The 26,446-nt window shown below is 32.7% G+C and overlaps 2 protein-coding genes across 3 annotated transcripts in view; one reads left to right on the forward strand and one right to left on the reverse strand.

Moving 5' to 3' along the window:
* Positions 1 to 8,486, forward strand: part of LOC134683205 (uncharacterized) — a 66,209-nt gene extending 57,723 nt beyond the window's left edge. For both annotated transcript variants that reach the window (XM_063542359.1, XM_063542360.1), the window contains 2 exons: positions 43 to 1,158; positions 7,055 to 8,486. In XM_063542359.1, coding sequence (XP_063398429.1) covers positions 43 to 1,158; positions 7,055 to 7,596 — 1,658 coding nt within the window. In that variant the 3' untranslated portion in view covers positions 7,597 to 8,486. The remainder of the gene's footprint in view (positions 1 to 42; positions 1,159 to 7,054) is intronic.
* A 3,315-nt stretch (positions 8,487 to 11,801) lies between these two features.
* Positions 11,802 to 25,131, reverse strand: LOC134683206 (glutathione hydrolase 1 proenzyme-like). The gene is made up of 14 exons (XM_063542362.1): positions 25,109 to 25,131; positions 22,692 to 22,726; positions 20,599 to 20,844; positions 19,570 to 19,667; positions 19,179 to 19,295; positions 17,018 to 17,222; positions 16,462 to 16,622; positions 15,737 to 15,883; positions 15,392 to 15,531; positions 14,515 to 14,702; positions 13,941 to 14,040; positions 13,214 to 13,357; positions 12,638 to 12,751; positions 11,802 to 12,168 (listed from the first exon to the last, which is right to left on the reverse strand). Exons 2-14 carry the CDS (start codon positions 22,712 to 22,714, stop codon positions 11,989 to 11,991), a joined length of 1,863 nt encoding a protein of 620 aa, XP_063398432.1. The 5' UTR covers positions 22,715 to 22,726; positions 25,109 to 25,131; the 3' UTR covers positions 11,802 to 11,988.
* Between the last annotated feature and the right edge of the window lie 1,315 nt (positions 25,132 to 26,446).

Raw genomic sequence — 26,446 nt, forward strand, 5'->3', positions numbered from 1 at the left:
TGAAGAAATATCAAATTGAATATAGTTTACATTAAATTGTAGGTTCTGCAAGATTAACGACTGAGTACAGTATAGATGAAAAATGTACCGCTGCATTTGAAATGATATATAAGCATATTATATGTCGTAATATGTTATCGATGTCAGATTGCATCAAACAAAATCTTGATTTGGCAGTGCGATGCCTTTTAACAAGAAATATTCCACCTACTGAGCTGAGTGAATATTTGCACGAGTCGATGAAAGAAAAGAAGAACGTTATTTCAAAGGCAATAGGATGGACCATAACAAAACAATTTTGCAAAGATACACTGCCGACAAAAGTGATAAACAGTTTCATCGACATTTGGCCTGGTTATCGTTGTAGATGCGAGAAACATCGTGCAAAAGGTCATTCTAGAATTTGCTCAACAGAACCAGTCATTATTGTAGAGGTCGACAAGTTTTCAAAGGCAATACCTGACGCTTTTTATGGAATTCCCGTACAACAAAGTTACCAAGAAACAAAAGGGGAACACACTAAAGTCCAATGCCACAAGGAAAAGACAGATGTATCCTCGTTTAAAGACAACATAATACAAAAACCGGTGACGATATCAGGCGAGATAGCAGAAGTTTTGTTTAAACAACATAGTAAAATTACAATGATACATGTCCACCCTTTCAGGAGGACGAGCATACAGCTATGGGGTCAAATAAAAGGAGTTATTCCGATGGGCGAAAAGCATTTTCCGAAAATGATCAATGGCCTAGATACTTGTATAGCTGAAGGACATGTAAGATTCATGGCAAAAATAAAAATCGGTGATACTATTGGTGTACCTGGTTCGTCCGGAACTTTAGGTGGTTTCGTACAAATGCATGGCCACAATGCATTCTTGACATGTGCTCATGTTGTCCATAACAAGAATAGACTTATTGCTGGTAACAAAAGGGAACTTCATAAATCCAAAACTAAAGTCTTTTGTCTAGACAGATGTAATCCAAACTCAAGCGTAGAAAGTGGGTGTGTGTTCAATGCGGCTTTCGACCTTAATAATGCAGGAGGGACCAGTGTAGACGCAGCTGTAGTTATACTAGACGAGGAAAAAGTATCATTTGATGAAAAAGATATATTGAACAAAGTATCGTGTGGTCCCGTATCAGCGGACTTTATAGGTAAATGTTATACTTTCGACTACTGTTTTAACGTTACTTTTTTCTTCTTCAAACAGGAAATAATCTCAAATTGAAACATTTCGATATTTCAACGGTTGCGACTACTGCAATAGGGTAGTGCTTTATTCTGACTCATACACAGATGTAGCAAACATAAATAAGTAAGAAACGAAGCAAAAACACGTGTTACACTTGCACCTTAATCCTGCAGGTAAACCACCAGAGTGAAATATTGTACTGTGGAACGGTCGCTATTCTGTCTGATTGATCCGTTCATCAAGTTAAACGATTGAAAACGTTAATGCGTGTGTGGTCATTTGCTGTACACAAAAACGTCAAATCACATTGATTTTTTTTTTTATTTCAGGCATAAAGAGCCGAACCTAGATTCGAAATATTCGATTTCAATGCTACGTATTTAATTTTACCTTCCAACTGTTCTGATTTGATGAATATTGTGAATAGGAACCGGGAATCTCGTGTACCCATTTGATTCGCAAAACACTTATAACCGGCACTAAATTGTTACGATGTTTAAATTAATAAAAGTAGTCCCTGATTAAAAAAAAAAGACAGATCTTCTACACGGACCGTGAAGAGAATACGAAAATGTCTTACTGTCTTACTCACCTGCAATTTTCACTCTACTGGTTTCTCAAAATGGAGCCAAAGTACCAGCCTGAGGCCTAAATTAAAATATTTTTGTTTGCCCTTTTCCGACCCTATTTTTTGAAACAGGGTCGGTAGGTAGGTAAAATATTTTATTTTTCTTACCCAAAAAATAATTTGACTCGGTACATTTTTTGTCATGGGTAGGTGGGTAGGTATAATATTTTATTTTAGATACAAAATCTGCAGGATATCATTGTTGTCTGTATTGCATTTGTTTAAAAGTATGCTTTTACTATGAAGTTTCTGGGATTATTTAATTTCGTAAAATAGTCCTAGGAGGTTTTGAAAAAAATATAGAAAGTGAAGTTAATGCATATGCACTGCTACCTTTTTTCTTCAAACATAAAAATAAACTATGTGGCATATTTTCACAGGCACTTGTCTCAAAAAAAAAATCCTGTATACCTTAATATAACACAAGGTACTTAACTAAATTTTTGAATAATGACACCCACCTGTATGAAACAATCTGTATGGAATGTACACGGAATATAGTAGGAAAATTGTTTTGAATTCCTACCAGAAAAGAGTGATATTCCAGTCAGACAGTAGTAGGAATCCACACGGAAAATCGGCGAAAAATTTAAATTAGCAGGAATTTCTTAGTAGGAATATTGTATATTCCTACTAAGAAATTCCTGCTAATTTAAATTTTCATAATCCTACCAGGAATATGCAAATTAGCAGGAATAATTTTGGTAGGAAAATAAAAATCCTACTAGAAAACCTGGGAGGAATTTTTCAAAATTCCACCCAGAAAAAAATATTTTCTGGTAGGAATCTAAAAATATACAAAATGTAAGTGTATATTCAAAAATACACAACTGGGTCAATGATAAGTTTGAATCTCAACAACAAAGAACAAAGGAAATTCATGGAATCAATTCATTTAAAAAAAAATAGACTTTTGAAATGTTTAAGGAAACTGCATGCAATATATGCAAGCTATAGAAAGTGTTATACATAAAGTAAATTAGTTTAAAGAACAAATAATGAGTAAGATGAGGCCCCTCATTTGGGGGGGGGGGGGGTCCTAGTAATCACATAATCACCATTTTTTGGCCAATATAATCACATAATCATTAAATATAATAAAAAAAACCCATGAGGGCCCTCTAAGATTATGAACTATTAAGGAATTATTAATTGAATACTAAATATTTTTGGTAGGCAGATAAAAAAAATCATCTTGAATGTCTAAGAATTACCTTTAGTCTTGATTAACCATGATATTTTCTTACATTTCTACATTGTTACGTTGTGTGACCCTAGCTTGCATCATTGTATTCCAACACAACTTTTCAATCTTTCCCCTCCAACTTTTGAATTTGTGAACTGGAACTTGCTTGCATTTAACATTGCAAAATGTGTGTCATTTGCAAACAGGAATCCAGTTCAAGATAACTTTCCAGGTAGAAAGATTTTCTGGTAGGAATTTATAAATAAATTTTGGTAGGAATCTTAAACATGTAGTAGGAAAATAAATAATCAACTCAGATTTTCAAAACAGAAAAAAAGTCTATACAGACTTTAACAATTCCACCTAGGTAGTAGGATTTTTGAAGTAGGAATATTAAAAAATCTAGTCAGACTTTTGTTCATTTTCCATGTCCGTCTACTTTCTATATAGAATCTTTGAATCTAGGTGGATTCCTACTTCATTCCTACTAGTGTCTGGGTGGAATCCTACTACTTATTTCGTACGGGCTGAGTCCCAAATTCCCGTTATTTTTTTTTCTTTCTCGGTTGTCAAACCTACTTAAACTTAATATGCCGTAAATCTAAATTGATTTATCTACACAATGGTATATGACACGACTATCATTTTGTTGTCGGGATCATTAGTAGCAGACCTCAGAAGTCGGTCAACGGGATGTTTTTTGCATTCGTCTAATTTTTTGGCAACACCCAGCCCGCAGTGATTGAATTATTATAAAAAAATATTAAAATAAAAACTGTTAGCTTCCCTCTGACTATGAATTATTACCTTTATTGTAAATTCTTTACAGATTATGTGAAACAAACCCAAATAAGTTTGTTTTGACACACACGTGTACACAACGACACTAATGTAGAGTTATAAATTGACCAAAATTTCCCACATTTATTTTTAGCCAGACGATTGACCAATGAGAAACCAGTTAAAAATTACATGCGGACTGGGTGTTGCCAAAAAAATAGACGAATGCAAAAAAACATCCCGTTGACCGACTTCTGATGCCTGTTACTTATGATCCCGACAACAATGATAGTCGTGTCATATACCATTGTGTAGATAAATCAATTTAGATTTACGGCATATTAAGTTTAAGTAGGTTTAACAACCGAGAAATAAAAAAAATAACGGGAATTTGGGACTGGGTGTCATTATTCAAAAATTTAGTTAAGTACCTTGTGTTATATTAAGGTATACAGGATTTTTTTTTTGAGACAAGTGCCTGTGCATATTTTCAATGTTTATATGCCTAGAACTTTAAAGAGTTTTAACTTACACTAACAGTCTGTAATACGTACCCTTACCTCGACCTTAGATTTTCCACTTATTTCAATTTGACGGTATATGGTGACCAATCCCAAATCATGTCTCTAGGAGATGAAACATGAGAGATCATATCTGGTAACCAGTATGACAAAAATATTAATTATCTATCTCTCCCTAGCATGGTTTGTGAATCAGCTGTATTTACAATGTGCAACCTATAGCATGTTTTATTCACATACTAACAATTTTACCAAAATTTGAACTTAAACAGGGACTTTCTATACTTATGGAAATTCCCCGACTTAGATTACCAGAGACATATCTGTGAAATAAAAAGAAAATTTGATTAGAATATAAAGCCACTGCCCGGTAGTCCATTTCCCGCCATCATCGTTTTGTAACCAGTTAGAAGAGCTAAAACCAAGCATTTGTCTTATTTTACTTTCAACCCTCGAGTGTTTAAATTTTCCTGTGGGCCGATGTTTCCTATAAAAATGCTTCAAGACTTGAAACTCACTTGTCACGTATTTTACATTGCCTTTATAAATGGTCTATAAGGAAAAACTTGGCGATTTTACTGCCAATTATTCTCCCCTTTACAGGCCTTTTGGTTCATGTCAGATATAAATAATATGTCAAAACTGGTCGAAGGCATCATTATCATCCTGATCTTCTGATCAGCAAAGTCCTCCCTACATAAGATACAACGTCCGTTTACAAAATATTTTGTACACACGTTGATATTTTTAATGAACCCTGCTCTTCAAGTATAAAGACACACAGGGCAATGTTCGTCATGATTTCAAAACTTTCCACATCGATTTCAAACCAATGCTTTGAATCTCTAAATGCACGTGTTTGTGTCCAACGCTCTAGTGATACCAAACGGACTAAACACTGTATGGGGAAGATAAAACCCGAGGATTCCGTTAAAAAAAAGTTTTGAGCGGTAAATACAAATATAAGATTTTCGGTAGGAACGAAGCAATAAAATAAAATAAAATATTGCCGGGAAATACAAATAAAAGATTTTCAGTCGGAACGAATTCATAGGGTCGGTCGGTAAAGGGCAAACAAACAAGATTTTAATTTAGGCCTGAGGATACTTTTTTTTTATACAAGTGCAAATTGATAAAATTTGTTTTGTAAACCTGTTATATTAAAAATGGTTGGCTGGTTGTATTATAAAAATAGGAACAGCGTGTGATGTTTTATTCAGGTTAATTATGTGTACAATATCTATTATTCACAATTCTTCGAATCGTGTCAAACAAAGCGTTATAAATTTCTAGTCTAAATAGTTATACGATTGATAAGTGTTTTTCTATAGATTTGGTATGTTTTTTTTTATCATTATTCATTTGCATAATACCATTGACTTCGTACATTAATTTATTTGATTGATCAATTAATTAATTAATTAATTTATGTATATCTTTATTTATTAGGTTATGTTTTCTTTTAGCTCGAATTGTTGAAAAGTTTGCTAACTGAAAAAAAATAATTATACTATCGATCCATCTTTAGCTAATTGGTCGGTTATCCTTGTTACTTTGCTTTCATGAGCCGTTAACTTTTTACATCCTGTACATGTGAAACTACTGATGTAATGGTAACCAAGCATACACTAACCTGCAAACTAACATAGGCGACAGTTTCTGCTTACCATCTGTTCATGCTGTTATACCCGTTATTTTTGGAAATTAAATAGTCTTTGACCATCATATATTGTCTTAATTTTACAATGTTCCCATAGTTGGCAAATTGGTACTTCAGTATAGGTAAATGTCATACTATGTCATAGGAAATACATTATTTGTTGTTGACATGTGGTATGCATTTCATTTGTATAAGTATATATCGTGCTCAATGTAATTTTTAGATCCGACAAAGTGTTATGTTGTACTAATATCACATACATGTATTAACATAATTAATTACTTGTTTTAAAGAATCTTACCAATCTTCATTTTCCTACGAAAATCCTCATGATTTGATTGAGCATTGTTCAACATATAAAGTAATTGAGCGGTGCGCTCCAATACGAGTTCTTTTGCGCCTTTGGTTTATACAGCATAAGATAAGGACAAATAGGACCCTTTCTTTATTATAAAAGTCTACAAACAGGCCTATAGAAAATTTTAATTCGTTCAACATTGAAATTTGTAGTTTACCTATATCCTCGAAATCTACGAAAATAAGTTTTACGAATAATGATCAATCCAGTGTACTAGTGTGAGACACACCAGTTGTTAAATTAAGATAAATTACATGAAAATCTATCAATGAAAATATGTGACCAAATGTGCTACTAAAGCCAAATATCAAACATAAACCAATGGGGCTGACTTTAAATTTAAGATTCATATGTCACCGTTACTTTTATTAAGATGTCTTCTTTTTGTGGTTTTTAGTTATTGCCATATTAAAGATGTTTATGTTTTCCCCTACCTACGTTTTTTTTTATTTAGATATAGGAAGATGTGGTGTGAGTGCCAATGAGACAACTCTCCATCCAAATAACAATTTAAAAATTAAACCATTATATAGGTTAAAGTACGGCCTTCAACACGGAGCCTTGGCTCACACCGAACAACAAGCTATAAAGGGCCCCAAAATTACTAGTGTAAAACCATTCAAACGGGAAACAAACGTTATTTGTTTGTAAAAGAATTGGTCCTGTTTATATACAAAAAGATTCCTTTGAAAGTGTGTTTAATCCTTATATATTTCTTTTTGTAGGTATGAAGGGTCCATATCTGAATGACAATTACATCACACCGAAAGCAGTGAGTGGTACTGTTACAGCAAGATATCTGGGTGTGACCTCTGGATATGTTGAATCTGATGTATCTTTTAAAGATTATGATGAAGATGATGAAAATTTCAAAACGGAGCCCAAAGGTTTATGTTTATATTTCAAAGATTTACCAGCTCATTTACAGGATATAGAAAGTGAATGTCCAAAACCTGCGGAAACTCCTTTTGAAGTTCATTTTCAACAATTGATGGCGTCAAAACTAGAGGAAAGAATAAAGAGTGGGAGACACTTTTTTCGATGTTATAAGCAATTGCTGTTCACAGACTTTTCGTTTAAACCAGGCGACTCGGGTACATGCATTTATGTCGTTGAAGATAAAACAATTATCAGACCTGACAATCAGCCAAATCCAACAGGATGTCTTGCTATGGCGATAGCGAGTTTCTACGACAGCAATGAACATAGAAACAAATGCATCGCGACACCAATGCATGCAATTTTGAAAAGACTTGGACTTATCTAACTTGATAATCTGTGTGTTTGGTGGCACACACCGGAACTTGTAAATAAAATTCGTGAATTGTAATATAGCCTAAGATACTGTATATATATTAAAATATAATACACATTTTACAAATTTATTAAACAATATATCGAAAAAGAAAATATGTATATCTATAATACTAAAATTACGAGGTCCAATTTGTCAGCCGTCATCACGAAAAAACGACGAATCAAAGAATTTAACTTTATATATAACTTATATAGTACAAAGGTGTAGATTGAAAATTACACCACTCCAGGCCGTTTTGTTTTCCACGTAATTAATATTGCCAATAATTAAGAAGTTCCGGGTCGAGTCCGATACCGATACCAATAGTATATTCACCTGTTACCTATTACCTTACGTTCCGCATCTAACAGGCGCACCAACAATCGGTGTATTAAAATAACGAGGTCCAATTTGTCAGCCGTCATCATGTAAAAACGACGAATCAAAGAATTCAACTTTATATATAACTAATATAGTACAAAGGTGTTGATTAAAAATTTCACCACTCCAGGAGGTTTTGTTTTCCACGTAATTAATATTGCCAATAATTAAGAAGTTCCGGGTCGAGTCCGATACCGATACCAATAGTATATTCACCTGTTACCTATTACCTTATCTGTACGTTCCTTATCTGACAGGCGCACCATCAAACGGTGTATTCAGGATTAATATGCTATATACACGGGACATAATCACAGGGTTGACACTACTAAATAGTCAAATTGTTACCTATTGTAGTATTTTAATCAGTAAGACTTTCTAAGATAACAATACGAATACTAAAAATCTGGACTAAAAATAAGGCGTATAGGTACAGTTTTCAATTTGTTAGCGGGCATGACATAAAACAGCGAATCAAAGAATTCAACTGAATTATTTATAACTAATGTAGGACAATGCTGTTGATTAAAAAATACTCCATTCCAGGAGCTTTTGTTTTCCTAATAATTAGTATTACCAATAATTGATAAGTTCCAGTTCGACGGGTTCAAACAGAAAGATTTGAAAGCAGAGAAAACTGTGTATCTTATAATCGGCATGACTTTATCAGATGACAATACTTATACTAAAATAAGGCTTGCGCATAGTTATATACTTTAATTCAGTCACGGACCCGCGATATCACGGGTGTGTTCTAGTATATATAAAAAACATAATAATGATATTCTTTTAATCATATATTCGTATGTACATATTAGATTATAAAACTATCATGAGTGACATTAATTAATAAAGGTACCCACCTGCTAGAATACCTTATAATCTTATATCATTTGACACTAATTGATTATTAAGAGAAAACATGTACACTCCTGTATGCATAATGCGTATTCTCAATTATGAGGTTTAAACTAACTCATACCGTTATTGATCTAATGACCAGAAGAAAAATAGTAGATCCTTTACAAAATGCGTTAACTATTCCTAAATTTTTGCGGAATTTATATTTTGCGCTTTTTATTTATCCGCCATAATAAGCGAAAATAAACACCCGGCGAAAATAACCGCTTCACGGTATGTGTTTCATAGACTGTTATGTTCTAAATGTCGTAACTACAAAATCACTTTAAAAAAATCACCGGCTTTGTAACCAATATATGCAACAAGACGGGTGCCACGTGTAGAGCAATATCTGCTTATCCTTCCAGAGTACCTGAGTGCCCCGGTTTTTGATGGAGCTTGTGTTGCTCAGTCTTTATTTTTCTATGTTGTGTTTTGTGTACTGTTGTTCGTCTTTTGTCTATTTCTTTGTTCTGTATATCATTGTCTGTTCAATTTTGACTTATGAGCTGTTGATACTTTTGAAATATGTTGCTTCTCTTTTACATGGAGATCTCTATACATATTAAAACAACAGATATAATATGTTTGACGATAAGAAAATCCCTCATGTCGCTCATGGTAAGTACAAATTCGTTGATAAGTCAAACCTAATCTCACGGGATCCTTTGTTAGACATCCCATCAAATTTTAATATGTTTGTCTGAATTTATATTGCTATCATTGGGCAAAATTCAAATGTAGAAGGTTATTTATTAACGTTGCAAGAAAGGCCGCTTAAAATGAACATATGATAGCTTTAAATTCTTTCCCATATTTGTACTTAATTTTCGCAAAATTTCCCAATGTTGCAAATGTTGATATTTTCGTAATACTAAACAAACGTGGGAAAGTTCGGCATTTACAGTATTATATAAGCAGATAAGAAACTTGGTCTTATTTTTTTTTTGTATGTCAAGAGAAAAAGTTGCTGGAGAACAATGCAGATACTTTAATGTATGTTAACATAAGGCGTGTATTATTTCTAGGCAAAATGTGTTCTGTACTGTAAATAATAAAATAACAAAATCACCGAACTGCAACAATATTTCATAACGAAAATTCCTTATTATATATATCAAGATCAAAAGCTCAAACACATCAAACGAATTGAAATCAACAGTCATTTCGCTCACTTGGTACAGGCATTCTTTTGCTTATGTAGAAACATGTGGATCAGTTGTATAGCTAGCTAAACTTCTCACTTTGTAAGAGTACGTGATATCAATGCTTTTTTTTTTTTTAAAAGCGCTCAAGTTTTCGTCGTTTCGGTGTAACTGTACAGTCATGTGGTTTTCCTTGTTATATTTATTTATCCCCTCGACATAGTATTTTTCCATTCCTTTAATCTGGTTTGTTCGTTCTTGGTAACAGAAATGTTCAGTTATTGTTAAAAGCAACATACAGTCATGATTTTTTTTTATATATCCTAACAAAGAGAGGCGAAGGATTATTCAAACTTATAAGTAGAAAACAAAATGCGGTTTGGCCATTGCTAATTATCAAAGTTCGTACTTTCTATATCATTTGTTATCTGGCGGAGAGGTATGAGCAGTAAGTAAGTAAGTAAGTAAGTAATTAGTTTATTACAGTGTCACAATCTAACATTATACATAATATATTATACATCAGATAAAAACAGCATAAAAATACATTAGATTCCTGCCTTAAAAGACATATGAGACACTTTTACCTCATGCACATTAAATGCATACACAATTTAATACATTTTTCAAAAGTAAAATTTTAAAATACAAAACAATTACTTCGTAAATTAACAATTTTTAACTAAAAAGTACGAAAAGGGTAGAATTGATTTAAAAATCTTTAATAATATGCAAATAAATAATAATTAAAATTTTTTAGTTCTTTAAAAGTTATAAATTTATCTTTCTCCTCTTAAACATCAAATGCAATGTTTTAGCTAACAAAAATTGAATTTCATCACAGCTCATAATATAATTAAATTTCTCTTCTACACTCAAGATTATAAAAACATAGTTTGATAAAAAGGGTGAATTTAAAAGTTCTTCTCTCAAGTCCGAATAAAAATTACAGTTCATTAAAAAATGTTGTTCAGTTTCAATCGTATTTCCATCACAAAACTGACAAATTCTTTCATTTAAAGGTGTAACTGGCTTGGTGTAACGTCCTGTTTCAATGGCGAGTGGTAATGAACCACAACGAAAGTTTGATAAAGTTCTACGATAGTCTCTAAACTTGACGGATTTCACAAAACTGCTTGGCTGAAGATTACTTTTATACTGTCTGAACGTCCTAAGTTTATTTCCATTTTCACAGTTTCGATCGTTATGCACATCGCGTAGCCAATTTTCAGCATCCATAGTGTTTAACTTGTCCTTTACAATATTAACTTTTTGTCGGATTGTCATATTTTGAGCGTTTATCAAAGAACTTAAGTCACTTTTTTCAATAAATTTCAATACACGGGAATTCCACGAGCGCTGTTTTGATTTACTTGATTCATGTATCTTTTTAACTAGCCTATTTCCATCTAAATTTGTAACTTTAAAATACAGTCTCAAAACTTCGATATTTTGTTTAGTTTTTACCGTAGTCCATCCCATGTCTCCACGTATAGCTAGGTATTAGCAAGCATACCGGAGAGTTGTCTCATTAGCAGAAATACCCCACCTGATCATTTTTATATTGATAAAGCAAAACCGACGAAAAGAAAAACAACAGTACACAAAACACAACTTGGAAAACCAATTACTGAGCAACACGAACTTAACAAATAAATTGGGAATATTATCAGATTATCCGAAAGGGGGAGAAATGATATGTAATTTCCACGGCCATATAAACAGGATAAACTTCAACATCAACTGAGCCAATTTACAACATTTTTTATCAAAATAATGCAAGTTCATTATAAACCTAACTCATGGTACCAGCATTAAACGTCCCTGAATTCAACAACAGTTGCTGGATACACTTTATTGTTCTGGGACTAAAGATTATCTCAACACTAAGATATTGTTTTACGCATGTTGCATTTCATGTAATAAGCAGCCAGTATCACATATAAACATCTTCTTCCGTAGTGTAAAACATTGCTTTTCCCGGAAATTTTCTTTCATCAGAAAACCCATTTATCTCTCCTGTGAGCATGTTTCTCGATACAGCTTGAACAACCGACATGAAAGTGTCTTTTATCTTCAACTCATGACCAAACGTCTTCAAAACTTCTAAAACGTCCTGTAATTGAAAACAGCTGTGTTTAGTAGATACAATTGAAAAGCAAAATCTGGTATATCTGTATTCGTTGTATTGACAATCTAATAGAAGTACGTTTTTGAAAATGTATAAAAGAAAGTGCTATACAAACTTATAACAATAAATCAGTCAATACTTATAGCAATATATATTGTCAAGGTAACATTATTACACCGACATCATACGCATGGTTTCCCTGTGATTTAAAGGCCTCTAATTTCGAACAGATCTACTTAAAAACTTTATAACTAGCAGGGCTTGACAAATTATGTAATTTTGTAGGTTACCGTCGCTTCCACTTGGTTAACTATTAGTTTCCACTTGGTTAACTATTAGTTTTAACATTATATATATCGTGGAACACATTGTATTCAAATTATTTGTCCTTAAAATTAAGTGTACACAAAAATGAAAAAAACTTATTTATGACGTTATAAAAAATAGTTCTCACCTGTGGATATCCAAACTCATAGACTAAAAAATTAGGGTCAAGTTGATGATGAAGTCGCTTTTCCCGGACTGCATCCTCTATGTCCTGTCCCATCCATAAATTTCTAACGGCTATCTACATAAAAAAACAAATTGCATATTCAGTAACGTATTTTGTAATTAATTATCTTCGTGTGGTTATATGAACAGATATTGAAAGCTTAATAGGCCCATAAATAAACCACTTCTTGATATAACAGTTTTAATGCCCTTTATAACTTGCTGTTCGGTGTGAGCCACGATTGCGTGTTAAAGGCCGTAATTTGGTCTATTATTGTTAAATTTTTATTTATTTGTGGCTAGGATGAAAAATTGTCTCATTGGCACTTATACCGCATCTTATTTTTTCTAGTGTCATTGCGAGCTGAAAATGTAATCACCATTGAAATATGGTATCATCATTTAGTATTTTCTTGGTAATAATTATGGCTGAATATATTTCATGCATGTACGAGAACAGAAGCCTGGATAGATAAACAGCATGTAAAACAACCCTATAATATAGTGTGTTAAATGGAAATGCATTCATGAAATTAACCTGTATATTTGTTGTTGTTATTCGAGATCCTCCTGCATTTCCGATAATCATTCTTACACTTCCGGTTTTCTTGTCAACAAAAATGGCTGGCGCCATGGAAGACAGAGGTCGTTTTCCTGCTTGAACTTTATTTGGAACTGTTGCCTATAAATATAATGTAACGTTAATCAAGTAAGAATAAGTATGGTTAGTGAGAACTGAAGTCAGAAAAATACGTTTAAAAATCTATTTATATTTTAAATCATAATCTTACTTTATATTTGAAACATTATGATATCGGATTTACTTCAGGTGACACTGGATTCCGGCCTTACCTTCATCATGAGATACGAAGACAAGATATCTAAGTGCATGTTAATATGCTCAAAAACACACGGAGACGTTTTTTAGAAAAAAAATCTTAGCGTCATCTTTGCCTGCATGATCAGTAATTAAGGGAACGGCCATTAAAAAAAACCTTTAAAAACTGAACTCCAAGATTTCAATTGGCCTGCATGATGTTTGATCTGAACAAGAACAAAGAATCTTTGATTTGACCACAATCATAAACATTTGGTAAATTCTATATGAGCAATGGTTAATTGATGTATATGTATGTTATTAAGTTCAGGAACACACAGACTAACGTTGAGCGGAAATATTCAAGAGATCGCATTGTAACTTGATTCAAAGTGACCATTTTCAATCAGCAGTGATAGTGGTTCTATGTGAAACTTTTAATAAATACCTTCAGTCCGAAGAGATTGCTGTCATCAAACAAAGAGAAATCTGCCATCTCGTTGTTCCATATTATTCCAGTGGACTCCGAAACCGTTAAAGATCCGAAACTATTAAAGAAAAAAGAGTGTACACTTATCTGTCTTATTCAAGAAATGCCTTTCAGAAGGTAAAAAAAAGACATGCAGGTCAAAAAGATTTTTGGATGTACAAAGATTTATAGTCTTTAAAATGAATAGAAATTGTAAACAAAAGGTAATTTCATTTTTTATGTAAACGTTTTAAGTATATCGTGATAACTTTTATCTAGATCTGTGTAATTATATTTGCAAAATTGGAAAATAAAAAAATACCAAACTCCAGAGAAAATTCATATGGGAAAGTCCCTTAGCCTATGGCGAAATCAAAAGCACAAAAGAATGGAAAAAACAACTGTCTCGTTCACGACGTTATACGGGCGTTTCTTTGTGGAAAAAATTGTGGCTTAAACTTGGTTTTATAGCTAGCTTGACCTCTCACAATGCATCTATATCTTTGAATTTTTGTTTTATTCTTTCAACTACTACTTAAAGTTAAAATCTTACTATGTATTAACTGTGCTTGTTACGGATACAGCATCCCCATCCGGACTCAAAACGCTGACGTGCGCAGTGCCTTCATCATGTGCTGCTTCAGTCGCATTTGAATAGTATTCAATATCATGTGTTTTATTAAAATCTATTTTTCCACGTAAGGATGCAGCGAATTCTTCAGATATCATCTTTTCTACAAGCTGAAAATATCATATCAAATTGTTTTTTTTTATTACAATGAATATTAGGATGTAAAACAACAATTAAATGAACAAAACAGCAGCAAAAACTGAAAGACATCTGGTGAAACTAAAAAACAATTATCATACATATATACATATACAGCAATAAATTTTAATAAAATGCATTTCATAATTACTAGGTTGATTTCGGAAAAATCGCAAAACACATAAAAGATACATTTATATTTCAAGCATATATAGATGTGTACTCCAGACACGTGTTAAGTCTTCAAAAGACCTATCAGTGACGCTCGAATAATAATAAAAAAAAGGCCAAATAGATGACTATTTATTGATTGTTTTGATGCCACTTTCGGTACTCTTGACTACACCATGGTTTGTTGTATTGGTGCAAGACCCCGGACTACCAGGAAAAAACAACAGTCGGTAGGTAAACTTGCAACCTTCTAGTCAATTGAGATCGGCGTCGAACACGCTTGCTTCGCGCTGGATTTGAACTAAAAACCTCCTTGTTGACATGCCAGCAATCACTTTAAACGAACTGTTTTAACCACCCGGGACGAGGCTTTTATAGTGTACATGTCGATGAAACATAGCATTGCTAACATAATCGTAACCAAAATGTCTATCTTTATATGCATTAAATTATACTAGCATATGCATCTTCAATAAATTAGTTCAATTACCTCTTTCACTCCATCTACAAAGTCTTCATCACCAAGTTTAAATCTTTCACCATATGACAATTTGATTGCTTCTATCATTTTATGATACGCTAACGCTTTTGATGGTGTATCTTTCAAATTGTCTTCGTTGATTCCCATGCCTTGAAAGATAAAATAAAAAGATTGAAATGAAAAGACTTGTTTTCATGTTTTTTTTAGCATATGCACTTATTTAAATCAATATGAATATGAACAATGATGGACAATATTTAATGAAATAGAGTATTTCCTAATATGTTTAAATTCAAAGACAAGTTTCGCATCATGATACAATGTAAATCGTCACGTGATAAAACAAAATAATACCTTCAAGTATTTTCATTGTTAGACCCATCACAGGTCCTCCACTAGGGGCGCCATGGGTCAGCAGTATCATATCTCCGAGGTCAACGTGTATTCCAGAACTTTCTTTCACGGAATAGGATTCAAAGTCTTCTTTTTGAAATATTCCACCTAAACAAGTAGTAAAAGTAAAATATCAATAGTTTGAGATACAAGATTGTTCAAATTAGCTTCATTTTATTTATATAACGCAGCCTTTCATTTATTCACGTCGCATTTAGCAGTAAGGATGAAATTACGTTTATTATAGTCACCTTTGTCAGTTAGCCAATAATGTCCAGCGAGTTGCCACAGTTTACTTGGTATCCATTAAAAAAAAATACAGACGGGTATTTCAATAAACAAATAGATTGATTGTCTGTATATCATTGTAATTGCAACAGTTTAACAGATTAAAGATATATAAATATTGATTCGTGTTCACTTACTCCAGTGGCAAATATTTCATGAATGTTTACCATGTTTACAGCAGACCGATAACAAACATCGTTTCTGTTTCAAGGCAATATTTTCTTTTGTTAATCCTGTCTTAAACATTTCTCTTAGTATATGTTGATAGCTGGCATTGTGATGTTCGTTAACACAAGACGTTTGAATTTGTTGACAACATTTAATCATAAACAATTATATATACAGGATATATTTACAAACATCATGATATTATAGTAAATATCTTACTGACAACTGACCTATTTTTTTTATTTCCTGTGCCATAGTTTCTGCAAATTTGCCCTTATACATGTAGTCAGGTCCTACATCTGCTAGCTGTTTGTACGTTTCTGCTAACTTGGGCCATTGGACAAAGCTTCCTTCTGGTAAAATTTGTCCCATCTTATCACAGAAAATTTCACTGAAAACGTACAGAATATTCGTTTTACAAATCATTTCATATTTGAACAGAGACAGAGAGACAAGAAAAGAAAGCAGTTACATGGTAGCAATCTCAAGTGTATGTTTAAATGAAAAATTCACGGAAGTTTTCAGGGTATATTTTGCCTGGCATATTCATATCAAAGTTTTTATCACTTTTCCTTATTTTGATTTCGACTATGCTGGTGCAAAGAAAATTGATTTCGTCAACTAGAAATTCGGTAGATACTTATCTTTATTTTTGCAGTGTTTTGTCATTTAGATAGGATGTGTTCCAAATACTACAACAAATATAATTGCTAAATCTAAAAAAAAAATGAATTATTCTAAACTTTTTGGAAATACAACATGTACAATCTACCAAATAATACATACCCAATCCCGCGTATTTCGCAAACACTGTTATTGGTAGTAGCCATTACGCGCTTCATTGCACGTTCTACGGCATGAGAAACGTGGAATCCCTTTTCTAGCAGGTTTATCGATGGTTCGAATAATCGTTTCCATGGTAATTTTCCATATCTTTGATGTGCTTTCCAATATGTTGCAATCTCACCGGGAACAGCAATAAACTTTGGACCTGAATAATTTAAGATATACAAGATGCTTTTTCGCTTTTAATTTATATACACCCAGTACATTCTCATACCTGCCAACTTTTAAAAATGCTCATGGGGGTTTTGCGTGCAAGATGGCTGCCATAGTCCTTAACAACCTTCAAGGGGGCCTTCAACTACATTTTAATGTTGTTTTTTGACCTCTTCATACTTTTATTAGCCTACTGTCATTGTACAATTAATTGTTTTATTTAAAACTGATGACAAAATTGCTCTTTCAAAATTTCAATTTGGGAGCTCCATGGGGGAAATCCCCCGCAAATAGTGACAGTTGGCAGGTATGCATTCTTAGTACTAATTAGAGCTAGACACTTGTATAGTTTACATTTATGATCACATATGACTGCTATTTTGTGCGCTTAAAATTACAATGCTATTGAGAGAATGCAAAATGTGTTTTGATTGTGTTTGTTTTTTAGTGGGTAAAACTTCAAAAAATACCGGCCATCCTGATTATAGATTTTTTAAAAATTAATTTCAATATATATATGTCCCTTTAAAAATCCCCATGAATCTATTGTAACTTGAATTGATGGAATAAATCTCAACATAGTTACGTACGTAGTATACATACCGGAAACACACAAAAAAGTAAAAATAGTAGTCGACCTTGCAGATAGTTGTAAAAGTGCATATATGTGTACTTAGTCTAGTACCTAATACGAATGGACGGTTTGACATACATGTATATATGTTTAGCTGTCAACAATTTTAAAACATTGTTTACTGAATAATAACATCGAAAACAACATATATCAACTCAGTCTTGGTATATATATATATACCAATAATATATACCAATAATATATACCAATAATATATACCAATAATATATACCAATAATATATACCAATAATATATACCAATAATATATACCAATAATATATACCAATAGCACAATGCAATGAAGTTAGTCTAAGGCAGTATTGGAACATCCGAAACAAAGGTCGTTTGAAGGCCGGACAATAGAATTTACCTTCGTTGCATCAACATATACAAGAGTAACACATACAATATCTGCTTAAAGTATTAGATTTCTTAGAGGGAAATTAAAAGTATTTGATGAAGCTTTTTTTTCAATATTCATATATTCACATCAATTGACGCTGCTTCGATAGAGATGAGAAGTTCAATTTTCTAGATATTGATGTCAAAATTCGACATCTTGAATCGATTACACGTATTCATAGTTTGTGATAGTTTGTTTACAAATACATACAATACTTTCTTCCACATTCATTATGCCATCAACATTTTTTGACATTTAGTATCACATTCAGAAACGTTAGAAAATGACATCCTTATACATAGAGACATGGTCCTAATGTCATAACCACATAAAGATACGTAATGTTTCTAGACCCTTATATCTTGCATCGTTACTTTTCCACATAAGATGAATGTTTCTTGGATATTAAACCGTGTCATATATAGTACTTGTTATATGTTTTCACGTGATATAAATACTTAGAAGATATGTGATATGAGTGGCAACGAGACAATTTTACACACAAGTCACCATGTTTAAACGGGGTTTGGATGGGGTTAAATGATTAGAGAATAATGCCCTTAAAAATGAAGATTAGAGAATAACGGGCAAACACACCCCCCCCCCCCCCACCCCCCCATCCAGACCCTCTTAAAAGGTTAACAATTATTATAGACCAACATACGTTCTTCAAAACAGAGACTGGGCTCACACCGAACGGCAAAATGAATAGTTTAAAACCATTTAGACAGGACAACCAACGGTCTAATATATACATAAAACGAGAACGAGAAACAGGACCCACATCAACAAACGACGACCACTGAACAGGCTCCTGGTTTAAGACGGGCTTACATAGACTTTTAAACAGGCGCCTTGATGTCTCAGCCATGCCCTGTTACATCCTTCAGGTCTAAAGCATGAACCTTACCTATGTGCCCAGATTCGTTGGCAAATGTTTCTTGTGAAGAACTTAATGGTGCCGTTTCTCGTCCATCTATCACTAATGTTTTCTTGTTCTGTGCATCATAAATAACCATAAAACAACCTAAAATTAACAAGTGTATCTCTTATTTTTCTTTAAATAATACCTTAAAGTGAGTGAAAGATACAAAAAGGATAACCAAACGAATAAGTCGAAAATAAACTGACAACGCCATGGCAATAAAGACCAAAGATAAGTTTGAACTTTCAAAACACGCAAAGTTTCTATGTGTTTTTAAAATTTGTATATCTATTATTATAAATTAGTAATTGTTCTTACTTTTAAGTTGATTTCCTACACCGATATAATTTTTTTTATCGAAAATATCATAACATACCTCCACCTATCCCCATGCTATGAGGTGCCATGACACCGTTACATAACAAAGTAGCGACAGTAGCATCGACAGCAGAACCACCATCTACTAAAACATCCCTGAAAGAAGAAGTATTGAAAATTAAAATGTGATATTAATGCCATATAACCAAATAGTACTTGCTACGACTATAAATTACCTGTGGTGCATCATGCATTTTACAAAATGGTTTGATTGGTTGAGGATTACTTTACGCCGCATAAACAAAAACGGGCTAAATCGTAACGAGGATGGGATTCTACTGTTATGCTGTAGCACCTGTTGCTAATCACAGATTATTTAGAGTTCATATAAATCTAGTTTCTGTTTTCAGTATTGTCTGTGATTTTACATATGTATACACATTAAACATGGTGTGTTTTCAGATTGGTTGGGTTTTTTTTTTTGGTTTTTTTTGTTGTTGTTGTTTTTTGTTTTTGTTTAGCAGATTTCGATATTTATATTCCTTGTAACACGAATGCCGCTATATTTATCTAGTTTTAACACCGTATAGAACACCACATGCGGGGTGTCTATGTTTGACACGGGTGGCGTTTTGAAGCGGAGAAAAACTATCAAGGTAAGTTCAAGTATAAACAATTCTTATTTGAGAGTTGCTACCACCAAATAATGTATTTCACGGGAGGAACCGAACCATAATGTATGTCCAGCAAGTAGAAGCAGACGTGTATAGTGTTCTGTTCTCTGGAATTTAACTAGATGTCAGCTTCTTAGTGTAAAATCATTGGTTTAAAAACTAATCAAAACATATTATGTCACTCGGGGTGTCAGATTTTGCGTCTTAAATGGTATAAGCATTTATTTAACAACATAATAGGTTTGCATATAATTCGGTCTTTATCTGATACTTCATATAGTAGTTCATTTGGTCCACATTGTAGTCTTTTAAGTTAAGTTCCTTTTATTGTTAGAAATAGAGAAAAAGCCAAGATAAGATTTTTAACTCTTGATTCATATTGCATTAATACATCTTTGCGTGTTATCATATACCTTCCAATTCTGGAACACACTTCATGATCAGCTACAACTGCTCCCTTTCGTACTGTGATTTTTCTAGGCTGACCGTGGTGGTTTTCTTCTTTGCTCCCAAGGATAGCTGCCAAAATTACCACTATAACAAATGTTAATAGGAGACTGGCTAATAGTCCATAAATTACCCATCTCCGCCTCAAAAATCGTAAAACCTTGTTTTTACTTTTTCGTCGATCTTTCTTTGATGGTGTTGATGTTATGAAACTACAAATTTAAAAATAGATGAAGAGGGTTCAGAGTATTGATTAATATTTCTCAGGAGAAATACTGTAAAAAAAAATTATTGAAATTATATCATCTGATGAACAACTTATATTCACTGCGTATATTGAACTTTATCTTACCTCATATACATTTCTAGGAATATGATTGGTTAAAAGCGACCTCGTGGAGACCCTGTATATTCAATATTATGTTAGTAGGGAGGCGGGGGCTTCGCTCTCACCCCATATGGAATTTACTGACCCTGTATATATCATATTAGGTCACTAACACACTATGTAACTAATATTATTCAATGCGTATATTGAACTTTATATCAAAATGCTAGTTTCTGCTATAACAAAAAGCTCATGCAACGAGTATTTTTTTTAAATGTTAAACACTCGTATTGTTTAGTGGTTTAATCAATCATAAAATAACAAAACAAAAATCGTTAATTTCAAGACAACACTAACATGGTTGAGTTTTTTCAGAAGCCAATCTATTAATTCAATGGTTGTCGTTTGTTGCTGCATATAAATAAATAAATTGATTGATTGATTCTCTTTATTTCCTCCATTATACTGAAGATTTACATTTTATAACACAAATATACTAATTACAAGAAATGAACAAAAAATAATTACAGACTAAAACTAGAGCACACACAAACAAACGAAAAAAAACCACCAAATGTTACTTATATATATGTATATCTATATGCTACATTTGTTTAATTCAGATATTTCAGTGACCAAAATCAAACCTATGTTCAGATAATTCGCCTTTAAATTTTCCGTACAAATGAAATATATGATCTGCCAAGCAACACATCATGTTTCCCCAGTTGTCAGAGTTCACAGATTGCATAAAATCTGTAAAACCACCAAAGTAAGGCTACGATTATATCGCTATTATTTTGCTGAAAAAGCGTACAAATTGGCATTCCGTTTTTCTTGTTTTGCAATTGACATATATAAGTCTGTAGGTAAACTGAAATATGGAACAAATGTATAAATTACTTTTTTTGATACACATGATTTTAGGTGTTATGAAAACTAGTGATGCAAATGTTGCACTGGCACAGAAGAGTTTGCATTCTTGCATGGCATGTTACGAGTGTATACGAATAAGAGGAGTTGTGGGGGTTAAAGGCAATGAAACATTTTCACAAGAATGCATACATTTGGGCCAAATTTAAAAAAAAAAGGAAAACCAACGTTGTGGTCTGTACACAGAAAAGAACTTTCAGTGGTATCTTTTAATTTAAAAATTTAAAAATTCAGTTTACAGTTAATTAATTGAAAAGAAAAGAAAAAACACTGTACAATAGAAAACCAATTATAAGTATATTTTTTGCAGGAAGGACCGAGTTTTTTTTTTAATAATATGTTAAATAAAAGGAAGGCTATTTATGACAGATTTGAGCATGTACAATGTACATGTAAAACCGGCGAACGCGTTCGTGGACGATGACCTTGTGCGGTCGATCCATGTTTTAAAAGAATTAAATCGTGCACATACAGCAATAAATCATGCACATACAGCTATAAATCGTGCACATGTAGTAATTAATCGTGTACATACAGTAATTAATCGCGCACGTACAATAATAAATCGTGCATATACGTAATAAATCGTCCATATACAGTAATTAGTGGTGTATGCGATAAATCGTACCCATGAATGGATAGTAAAAGTAAGCGTTAGAATTTTACATAAGGATTAAGATACTTTAAAACTAAATGATTTTTAGTAAAAAAAAAAAGTATAATTAAATGTATAATTAATTTATGTAATTAATAAAATGTACATGTGTTTACATATTTAAGAGTGTTAGTCACACAAACCTGCTGTCCTCGGCTCCAGTCATGATGTTTGTTACCTGTAAATAAAATGTTATTTCGCCAGGTTAAATCATCATGTTAGTTTCACGTTTTGTACAACTTGCTTTTGGTTATATTTCTATATATAACTTCCAAAATAACCTGAACTAGAGGTTGTTACAACATCTTCTTTTTTTATGTATATATAATATACAGTAACACTACGTGCACATGTACTTGTCTCCGAATTTTTACCACTACAATTAAGGTATATATAAGGGAGGGGGACTTCTGAGACAAGTGCCTGTGACTGCGGTACACTTACAAGAATAAAAATTTACGACGAAAGATGAAATATCTCTCTTTCATGGAAATGATGATGAGTGATTGATGGATGGTTGTTAAACGTCAAGTTACAAAACATTTATGAATATACTAATTAAAAACGAAAACACGTGGGTGTCTGGAAATTTTTTATGTGACGAGAAACTTAAAAAATCTTTTATAAAATTGAGAATGGAAATGGGGAATGTGTCAAAAAGACAACAACCCGACCAAATAAAAAAGCAACAGCAGAAGGTCACCAACAGGTCTTCAATGTAGCGAGAAATTTCCGCACCCGGAATCGTCCTTCAGCTGGCCCCATAACAAATATATACTAGTTCAGTGATAATGAACGCCATACTAATTTCCAAATTGTACACAAGAAACTAAAATTAAAATAATACAAGACTAACAAAGGCCAGAGGCTCCTGACTTGGGACAGGCGCAAAAATGCTGCGGGGTTAAACATGTTTGTGAGATCTCAACCCTCCCCCTATACCTCTAACCAATGTAGAAAAGTAAACGCATAACAATACGCACATTAAAATTCAGTTCAAGAGAAGTCCGAGTCTGATGTCAGAAGATGTAACCAAAGAAAATAAACAAAATGACAATAATACGTAAATAACAACAGACTACTAGCAGTTAACTGACATGCCAGCTCCAGACTTCAATTAAACTGACTGAAAGATTAAGATTTCATCATATGAACATCAGGCACATTTATGCATGGCCTTTTTTAAATTTGTTTTCAACATGTTTCAAATGATAAATAAATGGACATCCTGGTACATGTACATAATTCTTCCCTAAATAAATGTACTGTTAATCAGCATTTGCTCTCTTCGTGCCCTGAAGATTTCTAAATGTATAATAACTTCAATTCTCTATTTATCTTTTTTTAATCTGTTAAACTGTTAAAGAGTAAAATACACGGTAGTTTGTGGAATCTTTGTGGTGACATTATTGAACAGGTATGCATAAATTAAAGATAGTATACGCACTACTGTATGAATTAACAATCGTGATGTTGAATAAAATCAAATGTGTAGGAATATTCATTTTACATGTTTTAGGTAAACTGCACCCTTGTCCTTTAGTTTTATGTGGATAGTAATATTATGTCAATTTTATCACATCTCCTTATTTCTAATTTGAGACCACACTACCATGACTACCTGTTACGTACCTAGCAAGCTTGATGTGTATAACTGCAAAAAATGATTCTCGCATGCATATTTTCTATACTGATTTTATACGCTTTACAAGCCTGAAGGATAGTAAAGAATAAACAGGTTAAACTGTTTATTATGACTTGAAGACCAGACTATAGATATTTGACATGATTGCAAATCCTCCGGACATGGAAGTTGCAGTACAAGCTATTGTTGAATTGTGTATTTAACTAAAAAAAAAAATGCTTTTGGCGCGTACCCTTGACTTTTATTACATATTGCGAGACCGGTTAAGCTGCTTTTCAATATTTATCTTGTTATCAAAACTTGATAATTATTTCAAATATTGTTAGTACACGTGTACTAGTATTGCCACCAATATTAGAAATGTATAGTGCATGATTTAATTATTTGAAATAATATTTTTATTAAAGTCGGTAATGTTCTTTCTTTGTAATAAATTAATTTCTTTTTCACAAATAACAAGGTTTTGTCTGCTTTTTTGGTTTAAAAAGGTCTGCAAATAATTATAGACAAAATATAAGTTACTGACAGAGGCGTCCTCGCTGTGACATCCATTCTCACGTTCATTTCTTCTCTCTTTAAGTGTACGTTCCGAATAACAAACTATTAAAAAAAAACATTTAACATTCAAAAGTAAAAGCTACTTTTGCTGTCGCTGACCCTAATTGAGATTTCAAGTTAAACTTACCCCGTTCAATACGTATAATTTCCGGTCAATTTGAATTTTTCCAGCGTGGTGCAAACACGACAAAAATTGATACCTGACCCTAACTTAGTCAACATGACTAGTTCAAAAGATGACCTAAATAGCACTAGCATACTATTTATTTGAAAGAAATTGATGACAAAATCATTTTTGAGTGAGATAGTGATTTGTTATATGATATGGTTGTCGTTTATCATCCCACAACAACGTACCTGGTAGCTTTCTTTGTGCCCATTTCACGCTCTAGTTTATCTTTTATATGTGTATCAATACAGCTTGTAAATTTGACTGTGACAACAAATTATGTTTTTTTCTTTCTATGTTGTAAATAGATCTATAATAAAATGAATAAATACATAAATAAATTAATAGGACTCTGTATAATTCATGCTTCTTAAAATTTGGTTAGAATAAAAAAAATAGTTTTAATGCAATTTTTCTTATTCAGTGGCGGATCCAAGTGGGGTCCAGGGGTTGGAACCCTCCCCCTTTTTGCCGATCAATGCATTTGAATCGGGACATATAGTTTGAACCCCCTCTTCATCCTGGGTTGGGACCCCCCTTTTAAATGGCTGGATCCGCCCCTGATATTTTTTTCTCCGTCATAGTCAAAATGGAAACATGATGTGATCTAGTGAATATAAATACTTACATGCTTAAGAGTGTCAATATACTCTACTTATAAATGGTTTTAGACTAGTTTTCCATTAAATCAATGAATCCGGTAGTTTTCTGTATGTCCATTTCACGCTCTAGTTTACCTTTTGTGTGTGAGCAATATGCATATTGTACATTTAACTGTGATAAAAATACGCTTGTCAATTTTGTTAAACTATATATGTAGTAATGCATTGGTGATATAGATATAATAAAAAGCAAAGTTGATCAATTGATATATTTGATATAGAGTCAGACATGTGTTCAACTGGGCAAAATTTTTGTTGCTGTACTTTTTGTCAGCAACTTAAACGGTGCACATGTAAAGTTGTAGTTTATATATAGAATGCACATACAATATTGCAAAGTGATTTCTTACTTATTTTTCCTTAAAATCCAATTCCAAGTTTTTTTTATTTGTATGCTGTTGCCTTAAAAATATCACCAATCGCGAATAAAAAAGGCATGCGTTGATGGGGAATGTTTTCCAAAGGTGGCTGCATGTATATATTGTCAATACTATAACTTTTAGATCTATTCTGACATCTTTAAATTAAACTTGTCTGAAGATGTATAATTTCGCACTGTAAGATAAACGTTTAGAAAGTGCACCCAAATTGTATATATTATTTTTTTTTTTTTAGATGTGTTACTTTAAGAAACTTTATCCTGGGACTTGTTTTATTTTTTTGTAGACGACATTTGGTGTTTCAAACTTAAACATAAAAGGTATCAGTTATGCGTGCTATAAATACGTCGAAAGGAGTAACATCGCCATCACGTCAATAGAAGTTATATATGTCACAGATACGTGCCCACGTGCAATTTGTCTGATAAAAGCAGATGAGGTTTGCAATTATTTGTTGTTCTGAAATATAAAATTCATACACAGT

The sequence above is a fragment of the Mytilus trossulus genome, chromosome 9 (assembly GCF_036588685.1).
Source record: "Mytilus trossulus isolate FHL-02 chromosome 9, PNRI_Mtr1.1.1.hap1, whole genome shotgun sequence".
NCBI lineage: Eukaryota > Metazoa > Mollusca > Bivalvia > Mytilida > Mytilidae > Mytilus > Mytilus trossulus.

Excerpts from the sequence above, each read along its gene's own strand:
- LOC134683206 (XM_063542362.1), bottom strand. The coding sequence starts at position 22,714 with ATGACTGGAGCCGAGGACAGCAG. Across the intron at positions 19,296-19,569 it reads TAGCATGGGGATAGGTGGAG|GTTGTTTTATGGTTATTTAT; the intron begins GTATGTTATGAT and ends TGTTAATTTTAG. Across the intron at positions 14,703-15,391 it reads TTGTAGATGGAGTGAAAGAG|CTTGTAGAAAAGATGATATC; the intron begins GTAATTGAACTA and ends TGATATTTTCAG.